General features: G+C 45.7%; 2 protein-coding genes across 2 annotated transcripts; both read right to left on the bottom strand.

Annotated features, from left to right (window-relative positions):
• Nucleotides 1-251: 251 nt before the first annotated feature.
• LOC119393504 (WD repeat-containing protein 61) lies at nt 252-26,773 on the bottom strand. Its single transcript, XM_037660562.2, has 10 exons — nt 26,598-26,773; nt 21,583-21,610; nt 17,933-18,038; nt 15,721-15,806; nt 14,584-14,670; nt 13,825-13,973; nt 13,307-13,400; nt 11,001-11,094; nt 2,123-2,215; nt 252-441 (listed from the first exon to the last, which is right to left on the bottom strand). The coding sequence occupies exons 1-10, from the start codon at nt 26,598-26,600 to the stop codon at nt 273-275; spliced, it is 909 nt and encodes a 302-aa protein (XP_037516490.1). The 5' UTR covers nt 26,601-26,773; the 3' UTR covers nt 252-272.
• LOC119393503 (uncharacterized) lies at nt 23,639-26,545 on the bottom strand. Its single transcript, XM_037660561.2, has one exon. It carries the CDS (start codon nt 26,395-26,397, stop codon nt 23,827-23,829), a length of 2,571 nt encoding a protein of 856 aa, XP_037516489.1. The 5' UTR covers nt 26,398-26,545; the 3' UTR covers nt 23,639-23,826.
• Nucleotides 26,774-27,181: the final 408 nt, after the last annotated feature.

The raw sequence follows: 27,181 nt of genomic DNA, 5'->3' as shown, positions 1-27,181 counted from the left end.
TGTGTTGCATCGTGGTGGGGGTTGTGGGTAGCACTGGTGTGGCCTGGTGGGGGGGGGGGGGGGGGAGTGGACAGGTGTTGCTGTGGCTTGGGAAAGGGGTCAGGTGCCCCTTTTGCACACCCCTGCCAACGCCCATAGCTTGCAAGTGCCGCAACATTCACGGATTGGGGTAATTATTGAGTGATGCAAACATCTCCTTTTTCCTTTCCATTGTTCATTATGCAAAAACAAATCGGCAAAAAAATTGAGGGCAGTAGTGAGACATAGTTTATTTACACAGGACAGTCATACATTATGATGCTTTTGTCTTCTGAAACCGAGACCAGGCGGTTTCCCATGGGGTTGTACTTGGCACACCAGACCTGATCAGAGTGCTCGCTGAACGTGTGGACGCACTCTTTCGCCGGTAGGTCCCACACTTTCACTGTCCGGTCTGACGAACTGCGAGTTGGAAAGAAAAACTAAACTCACGAGGTGAACCGCACTTCAGCACTACCAGCAGTCAAGCAAGAAACAAGATTAAGGAATAAAGTATGCAGCTTAGACAACACAAACCCAATCCTTTACGTAAGGACGATATGGAACTTGATTATTGGAACGAAAGCATCCGTATGTAAGCCGCCCTTTCTGAGTGGAAGGCGGCCAACAGCAGTTGCACTCAAGAAGGAATGGAGCACCGCAGACTGTCGCTAATGTTCGAATCCGAAGTGTTGCGACGCCACCGACGCGTGCTCATGTGTATGTATCGAGGCTTCCGCTCCCCTATGAACGTGCAACTTGCGGTCATTAAAGGGACCCTGAAATAGTTTTGCCAATTTTGTATAAACGCATTGAGCCGGTAAAGCAAGTCCTAAAAATCATTTGAAGATCGATTTAAGCTCTCTGCCTCAAGTGTGTAATTTATTACAAGACTTTAAACATGTGAATCGCTACAGATCGCAGTGGCTCGGCTGAACAAGTTTTCAACTTCTCGCGCCTTTTACACGTAGAATTGTTCCAATACATGTAGCACTGGCAACTGATCTGATTGGATATGTCCAGTCTAAGTCACAGGGCCTCCTGTGGGCAGCGAGCGTCGTCTGACTGTGTTGCAATACGCTCCGTGTCGACGTGAGTTGAGTGAGAGTGTTCATCTCAAGGTTTCTTTTCTTAAACACAACTAATTGCCCTAGCTGTGTTGTGCACCACATATCTAGCAATTAATGACTTGTAAAGCTGCGACATCGTGTAATGTTTGTGAGTCATCTGGCAAGCGGAATCACTTCAGCTCGTCGCTGCAATGAGCATCGTGCTCTTGCTATCCGGTCAACACGATCCGTGTGTCTGCGGCTGTAATTTCACCCCTGAGGACACAACCATATTGCCCAAGTTTACGCTTATCGGTGATCATTCTCAAATTCTTTTTGTTTGTCCGCATGCCTTTGCAGGTCACCGTACAGGAGAATAAAATAAGATCGGCCGGTAGTGTGGCTGCACCTGTCGGAGCAGATATCAACCACTCCGCGAGCTTCGTCTCTGTTGCCAGATGACGTGCTGCCGGGCGCACTGAGCCCTGGCCTCCGAGATTGCGCGCAACCGCTCGGTGTGCAATCTTGGAGGCCATGACTGGGTGAAGCTGAAACCGTCGGGTGAGCTTATGAGATCGCTTCGATCAGCGATGCCAGCATGTCTCATGAGTTGAGGAGGCAAGGCAGTGGAGAGAAGGAGAATATAGATAAAATTCTCCGTAGTGGCCGTGGTACACAGTGCATCAAGTAATTTTTAGTGCGAATTATGTGATGATGCTCCTGCCTAAACGCTGACAAAACTTCAAAAAACCGTTTCAGGGTCCCTTTAACTGTTAACAAGGTTCGGTCTACACATTATAAAACAGCCTTTCAATGTACATAACAAAACTGTTTTACTCAAAATGTGACGACATTAAGTTCTTCACAGACCCCGTATTCTATGTGCAGCCTCAGAGCTTCTCCACTTCTAGTAAAACACCATTTGTAATGAAGTCTATCTTCCATCTCTATGAATTGTATGTAAAAACAAAATTTTGTCGTAGCTGGCCTCTGATCTGCACCTAAACCTCATTACATAGCATGAAACAGATTGCCATCTATAGGACAACAGTTACCTTGATGCAAAGTGAGTGTTGTCTGAGCAGAAGGCCACATGCAGCACCCAGGAGCCATGGCCAGAAAGCGTGGTCACAAGACCAGCATGTTGGCTGGAAGAGACGATCAATGCGTAAGCAAAAGTACACACTACACACGAGGAATGACTGCGCACACAAAAACCACATCATTGCCTCTCCCAGAATATGCCATCGAAGTTACCATGAACAATTCTCTCATTTTTTTTGCCACTGAACACATTATCTACAGCTTCCAGTAAATGCTGCATGTGCATATAGGAGCACGCCAGGTATTCATCACCCTTCTGGCTAAACCACTGGCTGTGCGACTAAAACACAGTGGATAGATGATGCTACCATACTGTTAAGAAAATATCGACACCTTGTTGGTCTGCCATCAGAGCAGATGAGAGTTCCAATTCGTTCTGGATTAATTTAAACAAATATGGTACGAAAAACACAGCACGAAACGCCGCTTCTGTGTGAATTTTTGGATACAAATGAAATGACAGATGAGTTGAAAAACATATGCGTGCACTGTGTGTCATCACTTGTTCAAAATTCAAAATACTGTGCATTGCAAACTGTTACATTAAAGGTGCATTAGAATTTGGAAATGCTACAATCATTCATTGTGACCTATCACTTCAGCTAATATTTCCGGGGAATGGCAAAATCAGTCTTTTTGATGAAGGTGCCCTGTGTTTAAAGCATTCATTGCTCCAAACAGCACTGGTGTCATTAAACGGCTGCATCAGGACTTGTTTTACTGGGGGGGGGGACTCATTTGCTGTGGGTGCCTAGTAGTGATGCAGAAATATCGATGGTACTATCGATACTATCGATCGCTGAGTCACTATCGAACTATCAATGGTAAAAAATAATATCGATAGCGCTATCGATAGTAAGTACTATCGATAGTATAAAATGAACAGCGCGGACTCATTGCAGCATAAACTTGGTTCCCCGCGCGCGTAGTACACAGTGGAGCGGAGGAGCAGGCCGAAGGGCAAGAAAGTTGGCATGCTTGTGTTCTTCACAAGAGCGCTTTGCTGACACGTGATCATAAAGTCAAACTTTTCAGCTGTAGCGGAAAGGAAAGCGTTACATGTGGTGGAACTGCGCGGCTTCAAATTTATATTGAGCTTTAGGATTTCAAAATTAAAAAAAAAGCACGAACAAAGTTTGTTAATTCCCTGCCACGGTGGTCTAGTGGCTATGGCGCTCAACTGCTGACCCGAAGGTCGCAGGATCGAATCGCGGCCGCGGCGGCTGCATTTTCGATGGAGGCAAAAATGCTAGAGGCCTGTGTGCTTAGATTTAGGCGCACATTAAAGAACCCCAGGTGGTCGAAATTTCCGGAGACCTCCACTACGGCGTCTCTCATAATCATATCGTGGTTTTGGGACGTTAAACCCCAGATATTATTATTATTAAAGTTTGTTAATTGTAAGATGTAACTGGTTGCCTCTGGATGTGAATTTACTGATGGATATATTCCGCTATTTTCACTGCAGAAATAATTTGTTTCTTTTGAGAAGAATAGCTCATAAATTAAGCGAAGCTGATAGGCTATCGCAAATATTTTGGCAATATGGCTGGCCCGCAACAGCATCATTATTCACACCACTATTTACAGTATTCTCACGTGGTTGTAACGACGAAGAATGCTGCAGCAAGAGTGGGAAATATGGAGCTCTTTATTTAGGCGAACTTGTGCCCAGAAAATCATAACTCAAAATACAAGCGATACTCGCTGCGCACTTACAGCGGCGAGAACAGTCGTTGGCCGTCGAGTAATCTCATCATCGGTGGAACTCGTCGTCTTTTATACATCAGTCATCAAACCTTCCAGCGTTATCGCTGGTGCTCGCGTAAGCTCTCGAATAAACTTGGCTATTCGCATCCGGCGCGTAATCTTAACAGAATGATATCAAACAATCGTGAAGCTTCTCAAACATTACGGCGCGGTCTGCGTCAAACATTGCTAATAGTCTTTGTGAGTGAAACCCGAGTACATCAAAACAAAATAATAATAATAATGTAGTGAGGAAGAGAAAGAAGAGCTTCCGCTTCTGTTGTTGCTGTGCGCGCGATCTACCTTCGTGTTCTGCGAGTGCTACCTCGACTGTCTAAGACGTTGCTGTCTCATAATAAATCGTCGTACGACATCTGGTGGAGGTTGCTGGAATCCCTGGCCTCAACCTGGAACTTCGCAACCGAACGTTGCCACCTGTTTCAAGCACTATGACCGACGCTGTCGACATTCAGCCTGAAGCCGCCGCCCCTTCCACCAGCTGCGGCGCCGTCCAGCGGCAACGGGACCCTCCAGTCTTTAGCGCAGCAGGTGAGACTGACGCAGAAGACTGGCTTTCGATCTATGAGCGCGTCAGCGAGCACAACAAATGGGATGACCCGGCCAAACTACGTGCCGTCATCTTCTATCTCGCTGACGTTGCGAACCTCTGGTTCCACAATCATGAGCGTCAACTACAGACCTGGTCCGCTTTCAAGACAGCGTTCACGGAAGTCTTCGGCCGACCCACCCTGAGAAAGCTCCGCGCTGAGCAACGTCTACGCCAGCGCGCTCAACTGCCTGGTGAGACGTACACCAGCTACATAGAGGATGTCGTGGACCTTTGTGCCCGCGTCGATTCCTCCATGAGCGAAGAGGACCAAGTGAAGCATGTCCTCAAAGGCATCGAGGACGACGCGTTCCAGATGCTCCTTGCGCGAAACCCTACTTCTGTCGCGGCCATCGTCACACTTTGCCAGAGCTTCGATGAGTTGCGCCGACAGCGGGTCCTTGCGCGCAGCGCTATTACACCTGCCAACTCGCTCTCGGGTCTCACGCTTGCCGCCAACCCGGCGTCTGATATGGCACTCTCGGGCCAGATTAAGGACTTCATTCGTGAAGAGGTGGCGCGCCAACTGTCCATGCTTCCACTAGGCGATCGCCCTGTACAGCCTGCCACACCTCTGGCTGATCCCATCAGAAGGGCCATCCGCGAGGAGCTTGCCGAGTCGCTGCCCTTGGCTCAACCATTCGCTCCCGTAACAGCACCTCTGACCTATGCTGCAGTCGCAGTGCGACCTGCGCATCAACCCGTCGCGTTTCCTGCCGCGATGCGACCACGACCATCTCCACCTCCCTTGTCGCCCCAAGTTCCACCTCGCAGCCATTTTCAGAACCCTTGGCGCACACGTGACAACCGGCCCATATGCTTCGCTTGCGGTTTCGCCGGCCACGTCGCACGCTTCTGCAATCGTCGCATGCCTTCTGGTAATCCAACTGTTGCAGTACCTGGATACGGCTATTCGCATGATGATACCGGTAATGCCATGCGTTCCAACCCAGACTTTTCGCCGCTACCTCGACGTCCTTTCGCTAACCATCGATCACCCTCCCCACGTCGTCGCTCGCCTTCGCCCTTACGTCGTCGGCAGTCGCCAAGCGAGGGAAACTAGCAGCTGCAGTTCCGCAGGCACGAACTGCACGCTTCGCGACTTCTACAAGGCCTGCACAGTCGCCGCGCAATTTATTGGACGTTATCGTTGAAGGAACTGCTGCAACAGCGCTTATTGATACTGGGGCTGCCGTTTCTGTCATAGACGAGAAGCTTTGTAGAAAACTGCATAAGGTCACCACCCCGCTATCTGGCATGCTACTGCGCACTGCAAGTACGCAGCATGTAGCACCGCATGCTGCGTGCACCGCAAGAGCGGTCATTGACGGCGCTGTATACGTTGTCGAACTTTTCGTGTTCTCTTCATGCTCCCATGAAATCATACTCGGTTGGGACTTCTTGTCGCAACATCGTGCCATCATAGACTGTGCTCGAGCCGAAGTGGCACTTTTCCCATTCTCTGGATCCGTATTGCCCGACCCTTCTGCAACCAAAGCCGCAAAGCTCACTGTTGTATCCGACACGGAAGTGCCGCCCGAAATGTCGGTCCTTGTGCCCGTATCTTGCTCCGCCGCGACAGACGCCACCGTACTTTTTACGCCGTCGCCTATTTTTCTGCGTCGGAAGGCTCTACCTCTCCCGTTTGCCGTTCTCGCCACTGCATCCGGATTATCATCTATGCTTGTCTGCAATCCGTTTAAGCACCCCGTAACCTTACTGCGCGGAGAATCACTAGGTCGTGTTCAGCCCACTGACTCAATTCACATTATTGAGACTTCCGACAACACGCCCTGTTATCAGCTCGACGCCCTTACTTCCTCCGAGCATTGCACGTCACCATCACTGTCTTCGCCGTCGTCAGACGTTCTTGAAGCCGCCTTGGACGCCGATCTGCCAAATCCATACCGCCGCCAAGTCCTCGCCCTCCTTCAAAACTTTCGGTCATCGTTTGATTGCGACCAACCATCCTTGGGACGTACGGCGAGCATCACTCACCGCATCCACACTGGTTCCCACCCTCCATTACGCCAGCGCCCATACCGCGTGTCGGCCGCCGAACGACGGGTAATTAGCGAGCAGGTCGACGATATGATGCAGCGTGGCGTCATTCGCCCCTCCGACAGTCCTTGGGCGTCTCCTGTGGTGCTAGTACGCAAGAAGGACGGGTCAATCCGCTTCTGTGTGGATTATCGTCGGCTGAATAAAATCACTCGCAAAGATGTCTATCCGCTGCCTCGGATCGATGATGCTCTCGACTGCTTACAAGGCGCGGAGTACTTCTCATCTCTGGATCTTCGCTCGGGCTATTGGCAAGTGCCCATGGCTGAAAGTGACTGCGAAAAGACAGCTTTCGTCACGCCTGACGGTTTGTACGAATTTACCGTCATGCCTTTCGGCCTGTGCAACGCGCCCGCAACCTTCGAGCGTATGATGGATACCATCCTTCGCAACTACAAGTGGAAAACATGCCTCTGTTATCTCGATGACATCGTCGTGTTTTCGGCCGATTTTCCAACGCACCTCAATCGCTTGCGTGAGATACTGACCTGCCTCTCCTCCGCAGGCCTCCAACTGAACATCAAAAAGTGCCGTTTTGCTGCCCGGAAGTTAACAATATTAGGGCACGTCGTATCAAAGGATGGTGTTCTTCCTGACCCCGCCAAGCTTCGTGCGGTCGCAGATTTCCCCAAGCCCACTACAGTGAAACCTCGTTAATACGTACCTGCCGGGAACGCGGCATAACTACGCACTAAACGGTAGTACGCATTAACCACCAAGTACAAATTTGCCTCTCCTGGCGTACGCCATCGCCGCCAGCAGAGAAATAGAGTGCCACAGCAAATATTGTCCAAAGTACCCATCGCAAAGCCTTTTCTTTCTTTTTGCCAAAGTGGAGAAAATATCCTAGCACTCTCGCACGACCGCCCGATAGCGCGCGGTGGCCACGCCAAAGAGCATTTCGGAACTATTAAAGGGTCCGGGATACGCAGTGACCGACATAGCGACAAAACGGACAGTGTCTGCATTCCGCAATATATGTGTATGCGTCTGTACCGCGATCTGCTACTAAACGAAAACTGACACGCGATACGGCCGCGTGGAGCCGATCGTCTCCTGGGTAGTTGCGTGCAGCGCGTCGCCTGCTCGGCTCACGTACGCCGTCACTACCGGGCCGCTTGCTGTACCGCACGCGCGCATCAGTCGTGGGATTGTTCTTCGTGCCCACTTCATTCCAGACCGTGCACAGATGCGGCGAGTAGCTTGTTCGGTTAACGCAGCGATGTCGAGCTTCCTCCGCGACGCTGTAGCGGTCCTGGCAGCGAACGGAGGCGCGTTGGGTAGTCGCCTAATAAAGCGTGCACTATGGTTACAACAGCGCTACGCTTGCTGTACCGTACGCGTGCGTTTAGCGTGATAGCGTCAATGCAGCGAGGTTTCGCGGCGTCCGCGACCCGCAATGCTCAACTCCGCAACAGCGATCTGCTTTCGTTTCTACAAAGCGGTGCGCGCTTGAACACAGCCCCGCACGAGGCGGCAGCGATCGGCGGCCCAGCGCGTTGAGGTTGTCGCCAAGTAAAAGCGTGCAGTAGGCTTAAAGTAGCGCTGTGCTGCACGCGTGCCCGGCCAGATAGCTGAAGATACTTATTGTGATAAGGTTGTCGGCGATAAATCATGCTGGCACGTTCGTCGGTGGCCGCCGCCTAGCCTTCGTTCTTTCCCGATGCTTACCCGCAAAGGCGTCGCCGCAATCGCGTGGAAGTCGGAATCGGTGATCGACCGATCTCCGCACTTCTAGAAAAGACGGAAAACCTTTGGCGGCACATTGTGGCGTAGAGAATTTCAGCGGTGCAGTAAAATTTTATGGCACAAAAAGTTATCTCGGGCGCAGGGTACGCACTAACCGGTAGGCATAGGGCGAACCACTACGGCTTAAGCGGTCAGCGAATGCATTGGGCTCTATGGGGCTCGGTCGGGGATTCCTCGCAACTACGTTTTAACCGTTAGTACGTTTAAAGCGGGTACGTACTAACGAGGTTTGACTGTACTCTTAAGGCACTCCGCAGCTTCATAGGGCTCTGCTCTTATTTTCGGCGTTTTGTGCGCAATTTCGCAAGTATCATTGCGCCACTGACCAATCTGCTTACCGCAAGCGTCGGCATCTCCGCGTGGTCAACCTCGTGTGACGAAGCCTTCGAGCAACTACGTCGCCTACTGATTTCACCACCGATCCTTCGTCATTACGACCCTACAGCCCCTACAGAAATACACACGGACGCCAGCGGCATCGGACTTGGTGCAATCCTAGCGCAACGGAAAGACGGCTACGACGAGTACGTTGTGGCGTATGCCAGTCGCACTTTAACGAAGGCAGAAAGAAACTACTCCGTCACAGAAAAGGAATGTTTAGCCATCATTTGGGCTCTCGTCAAATTTCGTCCATACCTCTATGGTCGCCCTTTCGACGTTGTTACCGACCACCATGCCCTTTGCTGGCTGTCCTCGTTAAAAGATCCGTCAGGACGGCTCGGGCGTTAGGCGCTTCGATTGCAAGAACACGACATCCGCGTTGTCTACCGATCGGGCAGGAAGCACTCTGACGCCGATGCGCTTTCCAGATCGCCGATGCCTGTTGATGTGGCCTCCGCATCAATGTCCTTTGCATCTTTATCCCCCATCAACGTCGCTAACATGCCGGTCGAGCAGCGAAAGGATCCATCCCTTTCAGCTATAATAAACTTCCTCGACGACCCAAACACCACACCTTCTTCTCGAACGCTTCGTCGCCAAGCCGCTCACTTTGCTGTGCATGACAGCATTCTTTACCGGCGAAACTATTTACCCGACGGTCGCAAGTGGCTACTCGTGATTCCCCGGCACATGCGTTCTGAAATATGCGAATATTTTCATGCTGCTCCTCATAACGGTCACGCCGATGAGCTGAAGACGTATACTCGGCTACGACAACGTTTCTACTGGGCCGGAATGTATCGCTTCGTCCGCCAGTACGTTCGAGCTTGTACAGCATGTCAACGACGAAAAGTTCACCAACGGCCTACTGGCGAATTACAACCGCTGCCCTGTCCGGCTCGTCCCTTTGCTGTGCGCGCGATCTACCTTCGTGTTCTGCGAGTGCTACCTCGACTGTCTAAGACGTTGCTGTCTCATAATAAATCGTCGTACGACAATAATAATAATAATAATAATAATAATAATAATAATAATAATAATAATAATAATAATAATAATATCTGTGGTTTAACGTCCCAAAACCACGATATGATGATGAGAGATGCCGTAGTGGAGGGCTCCGGAAATTTCGACCACTTGGGGTTCTTTAACATGCACCTAAATCTAAGTACACGGGCCTCTAGCATTTTCGCCTCCATCGAAAATGTGGCCGCCGCGGCCGGGATTCGATCCTGTGACTTTCGAGTCAGCAGTACAAAGCAATAAACACGCGTGGCGGTAATATCGCTAGTAATATTGACCATGGTACTACCGATTGCACTATCGATAGTTTCTCGATAGTAGTACTATCGATAGTTTGCCCACACTATCGATAGTTTAAAAAAAACTATCAATACTATCGATACTCAATTTACCGATAGTTCTGCATCACTAGTGCCTAGCCTAACAGCTAACATCCACTATGTGCATTGAAAAGAAAGGTAAGAAAAAAAATTGGGGGACCCTTAAGCTTAGCCTTTAAGAGTTGAACGCAATAGCGAAATCCGGCCTCTAGTGCGCACTTCAACCACTAAGTGCATACTTATTAATGTGTATTGTTACACACACACGCACACACACACACACACGCGCGCGCGAATGGCACAGGTTTTCTATCTAAAGCAAGAGTTGCATGACCTCCAAAATACACGCCGCGCGCTCGCCATCTCGGAGGCCATGAAGAGTCTCACAATGCCTCACAGATGGCAGCACATTATCTAGCGTTTGCTTGTTGATATGTTTTCCGTTAGATGGACATAGTTGTCCATCTTTAGAGCTGTTTGAAAGTTCGTGTGTGTTTTTAGCGGCGATGGCTGCACTATCCCGGCCTTTTTCAACATAGTTTGATGGTCTCCCAAATGCGCCTACAAATCGCCGAATGGGCTCGTTTTCGTCGTGACACCTGTCGAACAAAATGCGTTAAGGAGACAGCTTCCACTACATAACATTTATGTAGTGTTTTTTTCCGAAGTAGCTGCAAGTAACATTGTGGCTTCGTGGTAGGACACCTGCTTGCCACGCGAACGGCCCGGGTTCGATCCTCAATGAAATCGAAATTGTTATTCTTTATTTTATTTGCTTCTTTCTCGATTTTTCGCTCACGGTCGATTTTTCACTCACAACCAACGGTGCCGACACCGACACCGGAATTTCTGCGACACGAGCTCTCTAACGCTATCACGTTAAAAAAGTTTTTACCCAGCTCTATTGCACTACTGTTACAAACAACGAGCACTACTTACACGTCGTACACCTTGATGTGGCAATCATCAGAAGCAGTGACTAGCATCTGAGAGTCTGGCGAGAATGTTAACGACCTGATAGGCATGGCATGACCTGCAATTGGACAAAGAACATAGGCTAAGGACAATGGAAGCATCTTCGTGGCACTGCTCATTGCTCGCTTTGTAAGCACACGATCCTCACAGTCAGCAAATGTAGCACAATATAAATATACCAGTGCTGCTGTGCGCATGCAGCAACACTACAGACACCCCGCTTTATCAATGCAATGGCAAGTTGCACGAGGAGATCTTCACAGAAAAAAAACATCTACATTTGTCGGCAGCCAATGAAGGCAATAGTCAATCCCTTCACAAATAAGAGTATCACTTGCACATCAGGAAGAAATGGGGTATTTTTTAGACAGAAGTGCCTCGGTAAGGATAAGGCAGGGATATTCAAACAAAGAAGGCACTCTCCTGTCGATGCATGTACGGGACTCATGGACTGAAACAGGACAATTTAGGGCTAAGTAACGCGCATACTTTCATCTCTACAGTCTTTAGTTTGGGTCATATCGGTGTAATTTCGACTCGAATGCGTAGGTCAGAGCCAATATTATCTTTATAGGCCAGATTCGGCGCGAAATGATGTGGTTATCTCGAGCAATCGCGAATACCGTTGTTATATAGTACTAAAAAATTTGATGTCTGATTTGAATCCGTGCGTACTGCACATTCCTTTTGAGGCAGCTGGGTTCTTGTCCTGCCACTGATTAAACAGAAGCCTATACTCTTTACTTGTTTCACAGTAATAATAAATTGCAAGTCTCCACCTGTCCTCACATGTTGTCTTAGCATGAACCACATTTAAACTGCGTAGTGTTTAAATGGACACTACAGTGAAGCAATGAATCGGTTTATATTGATAAAGTGCACTCTGAGAACTCTAATGCCATTAATTTCACCATCATAAGTATATTATAGAAGGAAAAGTCAAGGTCAAAATTTCATTTTTAAATTTCACGCTGAAATCTTCGCACATGATGTCACGGATTTCAAGGTGCATTTTTCCTATCTTGGTGACTTTGACTCAATGAAACTTCCCGGCACTTGGCCTGTTAAGTCTCTGGCCACACAGAGGACAATGTGCTTCATTTTTACCAATTAAGAGCTACATAGGCCCTAGGAGACGCAGTCAAAATCTATGACGCTGTGGCGATTGGCGCTGGAACTTCAAGGTGGTGTCGCCACCCTGATTTTTGTTTTTGCGCGCTTTCTCGCTTACAAAGCGTCTTCTCGCGGCAAGCGTGGTGATTTCGGTGCTGTGAAAGAGTAATTTAATAATACGAGAAAGATTGTTTTTCTCTTTAGCGTCCCTTTGAGGATGTCACTGAACTAAGGTGATTACCTTAGTTCAGGGACACCAAATTCTTAGCACAGCTCTGAAACTTTACTCCTTTCTTTCTATTAGCATGTGTATGCACTCATTCACTGCTGGAGGTACTCAATAGAATGCGAATGAATTGCCTGTAATATAATTATGCTGGGTTTTGCTTAGGTCCACTGTAAGCTGCAATGCAGCACCAAGAAAGGTGTTCAGAAAGAAATGATGGGCAGTTTTGAGTAAATATCCTTCGAGCCTACATGTGATAAAGGTTGCTTTCTTTCAAATTGCTTTTAGTGCCTCATTAGAAGCTTCAGAGAACACAACCTTTATAACTAATGTATTTTACAAAAATGTAAGTCCCGAGCATTGCATTACAAAGGCACCTTATGCATAGCCCATCCTAACGACTCCATGTTTCTCCAACTCCATGTTTCACCTGTATTCAAATATCTCAAATAGTGGAACATCCCTAGCTAAAAATATTAACATGTGTTTTTATCAACAGTAGTATATGCTATTTCAGCAACAGTCTCAAAACAGATAAGAGGAAGTGTGCTAGAAGAGTATGCCACCCCGGTAACTTGTTGCATATGACAGGTTGTCAAAATTTATGGGCAGCTACAATCTACTAGACAAACAATAAGCACGTTCACTTAGTTCCTTTTATGTGGGCAGTATCATTGCAAGCATGTGAGTATTGAAAGTCTTGAAGGCTGGACTCCTTTCTTTAAAAATCCCCAAACAAACACAGTGGACAAAAAGAAAATTTTACAGGCGAATTTCTTCGTTTGCTGCACAGATGGTGCTTTCGTTCTCTTTACATGGCCCCCTTTCCCTTTACCACTCACATCTTGCTTCAGAACGAAGCCAACAATAGTCTGCACCAAGCCATTATCTTTAGTCGCATAAAAAACATTGTTGTCAGCAAAAAAATCACCTTCGAGCGTGTGCACCAGCTTTCCTGTGGAAATGTCAAACACATTGATGATGCCATCAATGGCCCCGCTTGCAATGTACTTTCCATCCGGACTCTGCGAGGAAACGGTGAGCACAAAATAAGTCCAGAAAACCACGCCTGCTAACGTTAAATAGGGCATAACGTGAACACCAATCCCGGTTTTCGCACTAGACAGAGAAATCATGCAGCTTCTGCTGACGTGTGCAAGATCAGCAGTACACCTGGGAACGCAGTACACAATTACTTTTTACAGCCAAGTCATGTTCCCACACTCTGCCATCAGGGCCATGACAAGTCTGGCCAAAATATACCTTACCATATGCGAGTTGTAGTATTTTCTAGACTTAGAAAAAAGAAAAAAAAAAGGACCCCCAGTGTTAAATAAGAAAAAGCACACCAGGCCTTATGGGCCACATAGTCCAAAACACCACACTCCATTGAACATTGATCTTTCTTGCATGCTGGCATTTTGAACATGAGAACGGAGAATGACTCACGAAAGCGATGCTGAGCGTGAACTTCCCCGTTGTGTCAAGCGACGATTCTAACTTGCAGGACTCGACACCATAGAGGTTGATTTTGCCCGAATGGGAACCCGATGCCAGAAACCGCGAGTCGGGTGAGAATGTCACGGACCAAGCGTCAACTGTACACAAAGAAGAAGTAAGCACTTAATATCACATATGTAGCAGCATGTTTTTCATACGTCTGATAAGATGACACATAAATTTGCCAATTCTATTATTATCCATGACATACTGTTTTCCAATGAGTCATAATCAATTGACAGGGCATGTTTCGTCTGCATGTGAAAAGAAAATAATTCCGCACTGAATCCAATACAGAGGCTTCAGGTAGTAAACATTGCTACAATGATGTTTGTGGCATAACACAGCTTCGTCTTGCATGAGCTTCATCTTGTGGTGTATTGATGACTTCCTGTTTGAAAACCTCACGTTGATTTAGAGAATGAGAATAAGAGCAATGATTAATTCACTGCACTACCTCATAGTTGTTCCCCTGTGTTTGAAAAAAATAACCCAGAGAAATTCCAAGTCATTGTTCATGAGAAAGTATTATCAGCGCATACAAGAATAGGAAATGGGACAGAACGAACAGAGGCAAAGAGCGCTGTGCTCTTTGCCTTTGTTTCATTGTTCGCGAACATTGCCTTGGCATACCCACAGGTTTCCTCCTCTACCAATGAAAGCCTGAATATATTAAGTGAGGAGAAAATAAGCTGCACATTTTCTTACCTGGACCTGCATCAATGTTTTTTTTCTCTTCACCAGTCTCCAAATCCCAGAGCTTTATGTTGCTATCCAAGGAACTCGACGCAGCCACTGTGAGAATGACACAATGAAAAATATCTTCGTATAACATGCCTTATCATGTCATTGTAATCACTTTTTTTTGTAATTCATAGTTTTGCCATTTTTATATTATCTTCTGCATCATCAATCTTTTTACTGCACCAACCATCTGTTTGCTGTGCACATCGTGCTACAAATAAATCAGTGATACTAAATTGAGAAATGGTTCTCAACCTCATTTTTCAACAGAAATACACACTGCACGAAATAATCCTCCTAATATCAGTGTCACCCGGCATACTTTCGATTGTGATCGAGCCTGATCAAGATCACATTTCTAGATCATGATTGACTCTCTTCTGTAGCCTGCCCTGGGAGCCAATCGCGATTAAGAAATTCTATCCCAATTGAGCTGGACAGCGATCGAAAGTGACATTGCAACACTGCTATAAGTGGTTCCCGCAGGGTTCACTGTCTAGTATGCTGCCTTGAACAAGAAAAGGTTAAGAAAAGTCAAGATAGGTTGTTCAGTAGATGATCGTTAAAAGGACACTAACAAGAAAAATTACTTGAGCTACACATGAGTAAAATACCAATGTAGAGTACTAAAGGAAGACACTCTTACCATAAGACAATGCTTGGTGTGAAAGGAAAAAGACAAAAAATAAAAATAAGACAGGTGCTGCAACTCAAAGTTTCTGCTCTAGCTCACCATGAATTTTGATGGCACTTGCTCATGCCTATTTAATAGATTATTGGTGACGGCGGACTATTTTGCATTCCAAGTGAGCCAAAAATTGAACAATAAGATTTTGAGAAATTTTGCTGCACCAAAACAACCCAAATGCAGAAAAATAGGTAAATATTCGTGACATTACGCTAGCACAGGTGATGGCGTTTGGTGCAAAGTTAGAAAAAAGACGTAGGACATTGACATTTATGTTCTGTTTCCAAACGGAACTGCGAAACAACAGAAAGAGTTCTGGATTATTTAGTAAAAGCTGATTCAGTGTTTTTAAATGTTTTGTTAAGGAATACAGGTGCAAGAAACAAGACAACGAATTTGTAAAAGCAATGCACCTTTGCCGTCGTGAGACACATCAACAGAGAAGACACCTAGGGCATGGCCCTCAAAAACATGCAGCAGTTCCAGTTTCTCATCATCCCTGCAAAAAAAAAAAAAAAGAAAGAAAGAAAAAATGAGATGCTGTGCCACTGTGATCAACTTAATAGTAATCTGTTTCATGCACTAGATGTAGAACCTCATAAACGAACATGTACCAAATGTGCAGGCAATCCTAGTAGCTGCTGCTGCTACTAACACAACAAATTGTTGCTTCAGCACAAAGGACTACAAATATGTATATATGCTGAATCGTTGCAAATATTTTGAATACTGGAAAAGTTCTGACCTTGTGTCCCTTTTTACCTTGTATTCCTTGATTATCAATATGTCCACATGCAATAATGTGACGTAACATTCTTATTTACATCTTAATAAGATACTGTACTCATATAGTGTTCCTTTATCACTTTTGTTCAGGGGTGCAACAGCCGAAATAGGATTTGGAGCAATTTTTGGAGCAGCAAAATGTTTCTTTTGGAGCACAAAAATCCAAATTTGGAGCAGGTTATGAAAAAAAAAACTGAATTTTTTACCCTGAAATCCCAAATTTGGAGCAGTATAACAAAGAAGGCTTACTTTTAGTAAAGAAAACAAAAATATGTAAAAACCATTTAACATCACCTAATTTGTGCAGTGCACGTGAACACTGCTATTTCAATAAAAGCAGAGTGTTGAGCCACCCCGCAGTGCGAACAATGACTAAGTCCACATTAGCATTTGCAGGACCTGTGAAATAATTCGACAGGCACTGGAAATGCTAATGTGGACCTGCGAACCTGGCAACCTGGAAATTTGGGAGATTCGTAAAGCAGGAGCAAGTGGGGGTAGCGAAAAAAGAAAACTGGCATACGCTTTTGTCTATCATTTCTCAAGGCCACAGAAACGCCATACACAGCAGCTCCAAATCATTGCTAATAATTTTTTAGACGTCAGCGATCATACTAGTACTCGCAATTACACGGCGCGTGCACGAATGACTTACCAAGGAACAAAATGCGCTGTGTCCCTGACAGCTAGTACTAATAGCCCTTTCTAAATCTCAGTATGCTTTTCCGCAGGACACCAGTGTACTGCGGCAAAAGTGGCTTAAAAAGCGTTCTACACGCAACAAAACAAGCATCAGGAAATTTGAGAACTACTGTCCTTTTCTATTGCGGTAGCAACTATATGGACACTCTCGACGAGTTTTTGCCGTCATCTCCCGTATAAAGTCCAAATTGATAACATATCCCTGTGCATAGTATGTTCTACCGCAGGTAAAAGCGCACGAGTGCGGGCGACGAACGCGGCTGAAGCAGATATCGAACAAACCAGCCCATCTCCGTCGGTCGGAGGGCGCATGCGATAACACCACTCCGCTCGGGAAGCCTGCCATCGAAGCATAGAGGAAACGCCCCGCACGTCTTGAACGAGCATGAAAAGACGCGAGAGGGGGGTTATCGCTCGAGCAGCAACTTTGAACTTTGATTCTAAGGGCGCGATCGCTGGCGCACGCGCTATCGCAGCAGCCATCAGCAGGCGGCTCGTATAACCAGCTACGTGCTGCGTTCTCAATGTGAAGACACTGTGCAGAAAGAGCATCTTTCCCTGGACCGGCCATATTCTCTTACACCAACGTTTTGTAGAATTACGCGAGATCAGATACAAAAGAGCTTGCTGCCAGCCTCACTTCATATAACAATACAATTTGTTGCTATCACATTTATTCCTTCGTCCTTGCGGTGAACTGACTTTTTTCTTTTCTTTCGCGGGGGGGGGGGGGGGGAGTTAGGGTTAGGGTCTGCGCGTCTGTATTGGATGAATTTGCGCAACTGAGAAAATTTTAAGCTGGTCGTGCATTTTGCCGTAGTGTGGCGCAATTTTAACAAATTTCACGGTTTTGGCTCAGCCTGGCACAAAAATAAGGAATTGTATCAAATTGGCGCAAATGGCGCAGCTGTTGCATCCCTGTTTGTTTCATATTAACTTACAACGTTTGTTGTACATTGCTTAGTTAAATGGGCTAAATAAACAAGTGCAACCTCTCAAGATTTACACTGCATAAAAAAGAACTGAGATAGATTTCTCTAGATGTGTTTCACAATAACACTTACTAAGTACAAGAGAAAATAATGCACACTCACTCAAATGTACCCAATTATAATTGCAGTCAATAGGTCAACTTGCCATTTCCAGCACTTGACAGTGTCATCAACGGAACCAGTCAAAATGTGGTTGGTTCCATCTTTCGGTGACTTCGACCAAGCACAGCTCCAGATTGCATCATCGTGAGCTGGAAATGAACATAAGTAACAACCTACTGCATTTTTGGGGGCAACTCTGGTGAAACCAGAAAAAAAAAAAAATTGCTGGCAACCTCCGTTCAATATATGCAAGTTAGTGGCTCAGCACATCAAACTAATATGTGAAATCATTCATGACAAAATAATAAGTGAGCTCGGTGACGTGTACACCAATGCACCTTCCGTTGTGCTCTCAGAACCTGAACTTAAAACTCTTCTCTTGATGAAACTGTGGGCACATACTTAAAAATTGATGATTTATGATAGTCTGGCCAGATCGTACAGTTGTTACGGTGCTCGGCTGCTGACCCGAAGGTAGCGGGTTCAATCCTGGCCATGGCGGTTGCATTACGATGGAGGCGTAATGCTAGAGGCCCGTGTGCTATGCGATGTCAGTGCACATTAAAGAACACCAGGTGGCCGAAATTTCCGGAGCCCTTCGCTATGCCGTGCCTCAGAATCATATCGTGGTTATGGCTCATAAAACCCGATATTAACATTATGATTTATGATACGATTCACTCTCCTTTTGCCTTTCCTTACTAAAAGCGTACAAGAGAACCCCTCATATCCATATTCCATGGGACAAAAAAGAAACTTAGTAGCCGGGAATCATATAATGCGAACTTGCAGTTCAAATCGGGAAAAACTGCTACTACCTAATAAAGCAGGTGTATTGCACACAGCTCTACCTCAGAAGAATTTATTAATCGGCTTAGGGCTTAACACTTTCGTGTCCGTGGAAAAATCGGTTGTTTTTGGGTAGTCCAGGAAATATTTTTTTCCTAACACAGAAATTGATTGACACTAAAATGTAGGGTATCAAATGACAGAGCAAGAATTGGTCTTTCTAACAGCATTAATTTGAAACAATAGATTAATTCCAAGTATAATAAAAAAAATTATCAAAACATACCAAATTGTAACAAAAAGAAAAAATTCAAGAAAACATCAATGCTATCTGCACAGGGTAAACATTAAAAAAAGATCGAAATATACATTTTAAACACAATGCCCTTATAGAATAATACTGCAAATATAAGCTCTGTTAGTACAAAAGTTATTTACATACAAACAAAAATAGAAGCACTAGTGCCTATTGTGCCACTGCACGAAGCAGTTTCTCAGCGCGGTGAAACAAAGGTTGGCTGCACATGTTTCTCAGAAAACATTTTTTTTTCGGCGCAACTTTCCTTTCTTTGTAGCAGAGTTTGCAGTTCTGGTATTTTCAATTTTTTGTGGTTGCTGTTGGGTACTTTGATGTTTCAGGGTGGTCCGACACACAATCGCAGTCCACACTGAAGTCTGACAAATCGAAGTCGTCTTCCACGTCTGTGCTGCTACCATCATCTGGAGACTGACACTCAGATTCATTGGAATCCGTCGAAATTTGCCATTTTTGTGGAGCACCTGCATGCGACATCGACGCCATAACCGAAACCACATGTGCTCACCTCCCCGACTGCGAAGGAGCTTTCAAAATCCCCCCGCGGCAGAAAAAAGAAACTCAATAGCGAAACTGATAAAATACTGCCTCTTTTACCCTTTAAATGGTGCTGGCTGTCCAGCAGCACTCCGAGAGCACCAAAATTTGAGCCTGAAGTCATCCATAGCACACTAGCGATGGGAAAGGTGCGGTCACGAAAGTGCTAATAAGCCCGTGATGACAGTCTGGTATTTCTTCTTTTGCAGCTTTGCCAGAACCAGACACTTTTCTAGCACTTCGATAGCCTTGTGGCAGTTCACTTCGCCAAACTCATTGATGCACCTCCTCAGCACACCCAGTGCAGTGACAGTTTGCAATGTATCACACAAAAATGTAGCAGGAAAGATATGGGAAAAGGGGATTCTTGTACATAGGTGTCTGTAGATCCTTTGCTGGGACTGGATGTCAGAAATGTTATAAGCGGAAAAACATATAAGTGAGGAACGTATAAGCGGAGTTCTACTCAATATGGCCAGTCTTTTATACAAATAAGAGCTGCTGGAAGTTAGTGCTCTCTCCCTTAATTCCACAACTCAGCACTCACCATGAAATGAGCTATTCTACCTCACACTTGGATTTGATTTATTCCAAACTTAATGGTGTAACTCTAGAGCCGTGTATCATTCGTGGATGCTGTCTGCTTTAGATGGTTGCAACAGATGCCGATGATATACTCTTGGTATCCTTTTTTGCACCAGATTTGCAAACTTGAGGTTTTCATTGGGTCGCCTTGCGACTTTTACAGTATTTTGTTATAATATTGAGAATGTAAATGTCATGTTTTAATGCTGCAAATTTCAGTTAGTTCACTTCAGTGATTGTCCATTGGGAGCACTTCTGCATTTTAAATGCATACAACTTGAAAGACTCCCTGAAAAATTCTGGCGATACACTGGAAATCGTAAAGCACCATCCAGCTAAAGTTTTAAAATCATTTTTTTTTCAAAAATGTTTAGTAAGAGGCAAGAGAGAAGCAAATAAAATGTTAACTAATAGCGGTGTAGAGAAGCGGGCTACCCTCCTGGTATCCTAAAGCGAAGACTCTGAATAGTGAGATTTCTCTGTATTTGAATAACGTTTCTCTCTTTCCAGGAAGCGAATACTTCTTGCTCTGATTGCCTTTGATAAACGACCCAACGAACATGTCTTGAACAGGAGCCGAGTGCTTATGCGACACTTTCATCATAAAAGGAAAGCATTACGTTACATTTTTTTAACAGTTACAGTTTGTACAGCGCAATTGGACGCTGTTCAATGTGACAAAAGTAATTTCTGGGCATCTTGCTATTCACTGTCAAAAATTTGGCTGTGTTCCAACATATAATAAAATGTTTATTCTCAACAGGGCAAAAGATAGATTGACAAGGAAAATTGGTGAAGCCTGTGAAATAGAAAAAATGAATGATAAGTGCGTCAGCATGCCATCTCTGTCACTATTCAACAAGGAAATTATATTTCTCGATTTGTCACCCAAGTTTGGTTGGAATATTTTGTGATTGCGATGATAAACATGCTCATTTGGGTCCTTGTAGCGTACCTTTACCTATCACCTTTGTTTTTATGTTTTCAGCTGCTCACGTATGTATATATTCACGTGCACATGAACATAAACATTTACAGTTGAAAGTCAGCGCTTTGGGTGTGTCTGTGTGTTCCTCTCTGTTTGTGTCCAGTCGCGCTGTTCAAAGTTATCATGATCATCAACCAACTAGCCCGCCAACACACTTAAAAATGCAGTGTGGAAAGCTAAACTGGAATTTCCGACCGAGAAGCACAGCAGTGCCAGCCTCTTCACACTGCCTTGTCAACTTGTTTGTGGGAGCTTAGGTTTCCTAGTTAAATTGGCCTGTTCAGTGTGGCTTTGAAGAGTTTGAAAACTCATCAGCAGCTCCTTCAGCCACAATTTTCTCTGCCACGAAATCATCGTCTGGCGGAGTAAGAGTGCTAAAATTTCCATACAAGGGCATTCTCACAATGCAGCTTCCTTCAATGCTTGCGCTCGGTATAAAAAATTTTAAAAAGGGAGAGAAATTCTCCAAAGTACTCACCCAGCTCCTGCTTGAACAACACAGAATACTGAAATCAAGATCAACAAAAAGTGACGCATGTTACATCTCATATTTAATGCTTAACTGTGCGAGTCCTCAGTGAGTCATCATACTACTGACAGCCCAACTGCAACATGATCCTCATGACACCACCGTTTACATACACAAGACGAAATATGTTTAAAGGCTCACAGCCAAGATATATGTCTAAGTAAATGTGTAACACTGAATAGGGACAGCTACAGTTCCACTGAGTGTGGATGGTTTTATCACTGGCAGTGGCCTATTTATGTCAACTGCGGGACGAACTAGAATGTCTAATACAATAGCAAACTCTTAACAGCCATTGCCCAGGATAAGATGATTTAAATCTATGCCTCCACACTTCCTAACAAAAATACCTTAGACATATCAGCTGTAGTGTTTCACTGTACTGTTCCTTTGAGCTTCCATATTACAGAAGTTTGGTTAACACCAACTCAATGCACTATTTATATACTTTGAATTGTATGAAGAGATGAAAAATCCTTGAACAGGGGGTGTAGCTGGAGCCCACATTTCAACAAGTAGTTTTGTCTTCTTCAGCAACTGCTTACCTTAGCACATGTATGTGTATGCTTCATGCACATACACACATACATATGTAGCAGACGCATACACGGACTGAGTTGGCTCCTGTGACACCCCCTGTTTATGTTTGTTAAAGGGACCGACAACCAATTTTTATGGTACTTGCTTTCATTAGCGCAACGGAAAGCTTACCAGTCACAGTGTCTAATCACGCAACGGTAATGCGGAAAACACCATGAAACATACATAATCAAAATTTTTCTATCTACGGCAACTATGAAGTCATATACACACAACACATGCTGCAAACAGTGGGAGGTGAGCACGACAGCGGTTCGTATTTGTGCGCGCAGGTTTGCTGCGCATGCACCGCACAGCTCAACATGTTCCACTAGTTGCCGTGAAGGCAGTGCCGCTTCTCAGCGTGAAACCCATTTTACCTTGTAAGCAGCACAGAAGAGAAAGGGGATGCATAATAATATACATACATTAATTATGGTACGCATGAAAACATCAGATTTCGTACAGCAAAGTGAACGACTCCATAATCCAGCTTCAAGGCTGTTCTGCTAAGCTGCGTGACATACCGTTTTTTTTTTTACTTTTACGCACGATTTAAAGATATAAATACTATTTGATGAAGCAGCACACAAAAGGACACAATCACGCACACACAAAATGATGTAAACGTGTGCGTCATTGTGTCCTTTTGTGCGCTGCTTCATCAAACTTCATGGCTTACCCCCCCATCAGTACATATTAAATAAATCCTACTCAGATCGCGAAAAGGATGCTTGAATCTGTCACTATAATTCACGATCTTAATTTCCAGGATATAATCTCACGTTCTTGCCAGTTGTCAGTCCCTTTAAACTGCGCTACATTTACGAGGTACACTAGGTTATCAACAGGAAAGTTATCGCCAGTTCAGCGTGTCAACCCTTGGGTAGCCACAGACAACAGCTCGCCATGGTTCCCCCCCCCCCCTCACGCAACTTTATTATAATTTTTTAGAACCCTTTCCCCGTATTCACCTTCTTTCCTGTCGTTTCAATAAACCCAGTTGATAGTTCGCGCCTCTGGTGTCATTCTAGTTTCATGTGTCTTTCCTAACCTAGTGTACCTTGTAACTGTAGTGCAGTTTAACGAACATGCAAAACCAACTAGCCCAATAGCCCACCCTGCTGACTCCCTCTTCCAAGGATTTTTCATCTCTTCATGCTTCCATCTTCTCCTGAACTTATGCCTTGTTTCAATTGTAAGTCACACTAATAAATTTCAGCAATTTCATAACTATAATTTCTAAAACCCCCTCATAATATGGAATATTTTTAGTGCATGTGCCACAACTTCTGCTACTATTTGGGTAAAATTTACCTTTGTGAAGGTTTTCACAAAGTTCCTTGTAACTAAAATCTTTCATACTTGCACCGTTTCATCAAATCTTGCAGAAATATTGCTGAACAAGGCACATAACCGTAGAAGCTTTCATCTATGGAATGATAGATTTATTGTACACAGTGTACTCACGATATGTAACAAGCATCACAACAAGGTGTCCAGGTAACAGTAAATAAATAGATGGCTTGGAATAGAATACACAGATTATACAGGGCTTAACACTGGGGCCAATAAAGCTAGTATTGAATGCAAAGAAAACAGTGCATAAATCTATCAGGCATTCTCATCAAGCCTGGCATCACAGTTGTCCTGAGCGAGCAGGGAGTCGACAAGGATATCCAACAACTGGTAAATTAGACATTTGTTCAGGTCTCGAATCTGTACGGACTTGGCGAGTGTCCTTGCCGCCTTGCACACACTCTCCACACCAAAAACGAGCTGTGCCCAAACAGGCACAGCCTTTACCAAGCCCCTAGCAAGCTGTGCCTCCCCAAATAACTGTGCACTGGCCTCGGAGCCCCACAACTGTTCGTGCAACCTGTGCAAATAAAAAGTGCAATTGGCCACCCCAAAGACTTCACTTAGTTGATCCCTCAAGGACGTCTCTAGTGCCCTGCCTATTAAGAGTTCGACAAACAGGACGAGCTTAGCCGACTTGCAGACATGGCCATCTTCGAGAGAGTCTGCTACAAAGTCAACTGCTGAAGCAAAGAGCGGAATGTCTAAATGGAGGGACTCTGCGACCCGCTCCATCGGCGTCTGTGGAACATTGCCCCGCCACAATGGCACAACGTCTTCCTCCGTTGGCGGGAAGTGGACCTCGGGCGTCAGCACTTCCTGGGTGCTCTTGTATGACACAGTGCTCGGTGACCGGTCCTGGGGCAGCGGTAAAAAGCTCGGGGTGAGCGGCGGCGAGAATTCTGGTGATGATGCCTGGTCAAAGTTGTCGATGAAATTGAACATACACTGCTGCAGCTGCTGAGAGTGGTTGTCTTCAGCAAACGAGTACTCGAGATCACTGGGTAGATAGTCGGACATCAACACCATGCTGCCTTCCAGAGGTGAGAGCGGGCTTAAGGAACTGTGATCATCTCCAGGAAGAGCAGTCTTGAGCAGTTCCAACGTGCTCTTGACTCCTTGCTTCAAGACTCTGTCTAAACGACTCGACGAAGTCTGTCGTCGCATTGGAGTCCCCTGTTGCTCCTCTGTTTCGTCAGAAAAGTCTAGGAACTTGTGAAACTCCTCGCTGTTTACAATAGCTTCGCGACTACAGAGAAGCTTTAAATAGTGCTGCAGAAATACAAGCCGCTCCTGGACATTCTTCTTGTCTGATAACATGCTCCCCAATCCACGGCTGGGGCCACGAATTCCTTTCAGGTGCTTTCTCAACTGTGGGTTGCTTTCAAGGTTTCCTTGCAGTTCCAGAAATTCTCTGAACCTTCTCCATACTTTGCGGACTTCAGTCGTGGGTGCTGCTGTGTCATCGCTGTGCTTGCGAACTTCATACCTGATGCAGTAAACAGTGTGAACTCCTTTTCCAGGCACAGACCTTGACTCTGTGCGTATTATGCTGATATCCGAGAACACCAACGACCCCAAGAAAACTTCTGCTTCAACAGCTTTTTCTACATCCTTGGCACTAAAGATTTTTATTGAGTGGTCATGCGTACCAACATAAACAGCTGGGAGAGTCAGGTACTCGCTCCCTTTGGCTGAACTGAGACTGGATGAGCTATATTCTCTATAAGGCAACATAGATCGCTCATCCTGTTTGATACTGGAAGACTGGGCAGTACTTGCACTCTCTGTGGTAGCCCACGCGTCCGCACTTGAAGGCTCCTGTTTTGCCTTGCACAGACAGTCGCCATCACCACACTCTACGCTGCTCTGATCGGTATGCTGATCCGCCACATCACAGTTGTTCATGGAAAGTATTTCCTCGTCTTCTTCCATTGAAAGTAGAAAAAGCAACGCCCAATTTAGCCATTCGGGCGTGCACAAAAGGTCGACACCACGGGCGAGCACGTTGTTGGTGAGGATGTCCACCACAAGCGCATTTGTTGCCGGACTGGCGAGCAGGTGAGGTGGCTCTAGGAGCTTCACCAACACCGAAGTGATTCCTCTCAAATATTGCTGCTCCGAGGCTTCGCTCTCGAAGGCAATGTGTTTGAATTGAAATCGCCGCCTGATAGCTTCGCGCCGCATCGCTTCGCACGATTCGTTGCAGCTGTTCTTGGCGCGTTCCACGGCCGAGAGGCACGCCCTGTATTTTCTATAGTGAGCTTGAGCCACGGGCAACATTTTCTCTAGCAGGCTACACACGTCCAGGGAACCGAGTCGCAGGTAAAGTGCCCGCAACACATCTTCGATAATGTACTCGAGCTCCTTCGGAAAATCCTGATTGCTGCTCACGGCGGCGTACCAGGAGTCTATGTAGTGGGTCTTTATGTTGTCTACAAAAGCCTTCACCTCTGCGGTAACGTAGTCCGACGGACAGTGACGCTCTGCGTCGCCGTCTTCGCCTCGAGAAGACAAGGTGAGACAGGTGGGGCCCATTTGCGACTCCGTGCCTGAAGGCTCCTTGCCTGTGAGTACACCGTAAAGGTGGCTCATAAATTTCACGGCGTTGTCCGGCAGAATAAAAGCGTTCTCCGGCAGCCGACATTTCGTGGCGCTCCTTCCGGAAAACTTTTCAATCACGCTGTCTAGCTTTCCTTGCAGCACCTTCTTGATGCCGTAGAAAGCTATTAAACTACATACTACACTTCCGAGGAAGGGGTTCCACTTATGACACAGCATCAGACCGAGCACAAGCACAACTAAGCTCAGCAGTGTCGAAAGCATCACAGGCGAAAGATTGAGACTTTCCGACCATACTTTCAGAGGGGAGTTAAGCTTAGCTTGTTAAGGCAGGGATAAAATGAAGCTGACAGAGCAAAAGCATAGGGGGTTAGCGACGTACGCCATCTTGCATAACTCCATAATCCGCGATGCTCATTGGCTGCTGGGAATGTACGGAAATCAAACCGGCGCTATCGGCTTACCATTTTTGCGTGCAGTACCTAACTGGGTGCGGTAGATCGCGTTGACGATAGCAAGCTCTCCGGTGGAGCAACCACCTTTTGTCAGTTCCACATTCAATGGTAACAACTCAGTAAACAAACTTCGTAAATAGCTTCAAAAATCATAACACATGGCCCTGGAGAGCATTTGGAACGCTAATATGGCCTTTGCCCATCATTCACTTCCGGTATATCAGCGTATTTTTGACAAACGTTCGTAACAAACATTCACAATAACACCTCGTGATTAATGTAGTAACCACATGATATCTTTACTAAATTATTAAGATTCGTGGTTTGTATTAATTGTGTTACACTAGTTTCGAGTACGTGAAGTTTACTATTTTTTTTTCTTCCTGCACTAGCAGTGCTAGGAGTTGTGCCTTACCGTTACCGCATATGTCGTGTATTTATGAGCCTCACAGCTGGAACATCTTTTGCAGGAAGGTTGTTGGAGGTGCAACGAGGTTATGGTGGCTCAACCTTTGACGCACTGCAGTAGGCTCGTTCGATCTTCGTTCCAATCCGTGATTCACGTTAAACAGAAAACAATTTTTCTCGTGTCA

The sequence above is a fragment of the Rhipicephalus sanguineus genome, chromosome 5 (assembly GCF_013339695.2).
Source record: "Rhipicephalus sanguineus isolate Rsan-2018 chromosome 5, BIME_Rsan_1.4, whole genome shotgun sequence".
Classification (NCBI taxonomy): Eukaryota; Metazoa; Arthropoda; class Arachnida; order Ixodida; family Ixodidae; genus Rhipicephalus; species Rhipicephalus sanguineus.
The sequence above is the reverse complement of the archived record's forward strand: the minus strand, read 5'-3'. Positions and strand labels throughout refer to the sequence as shown.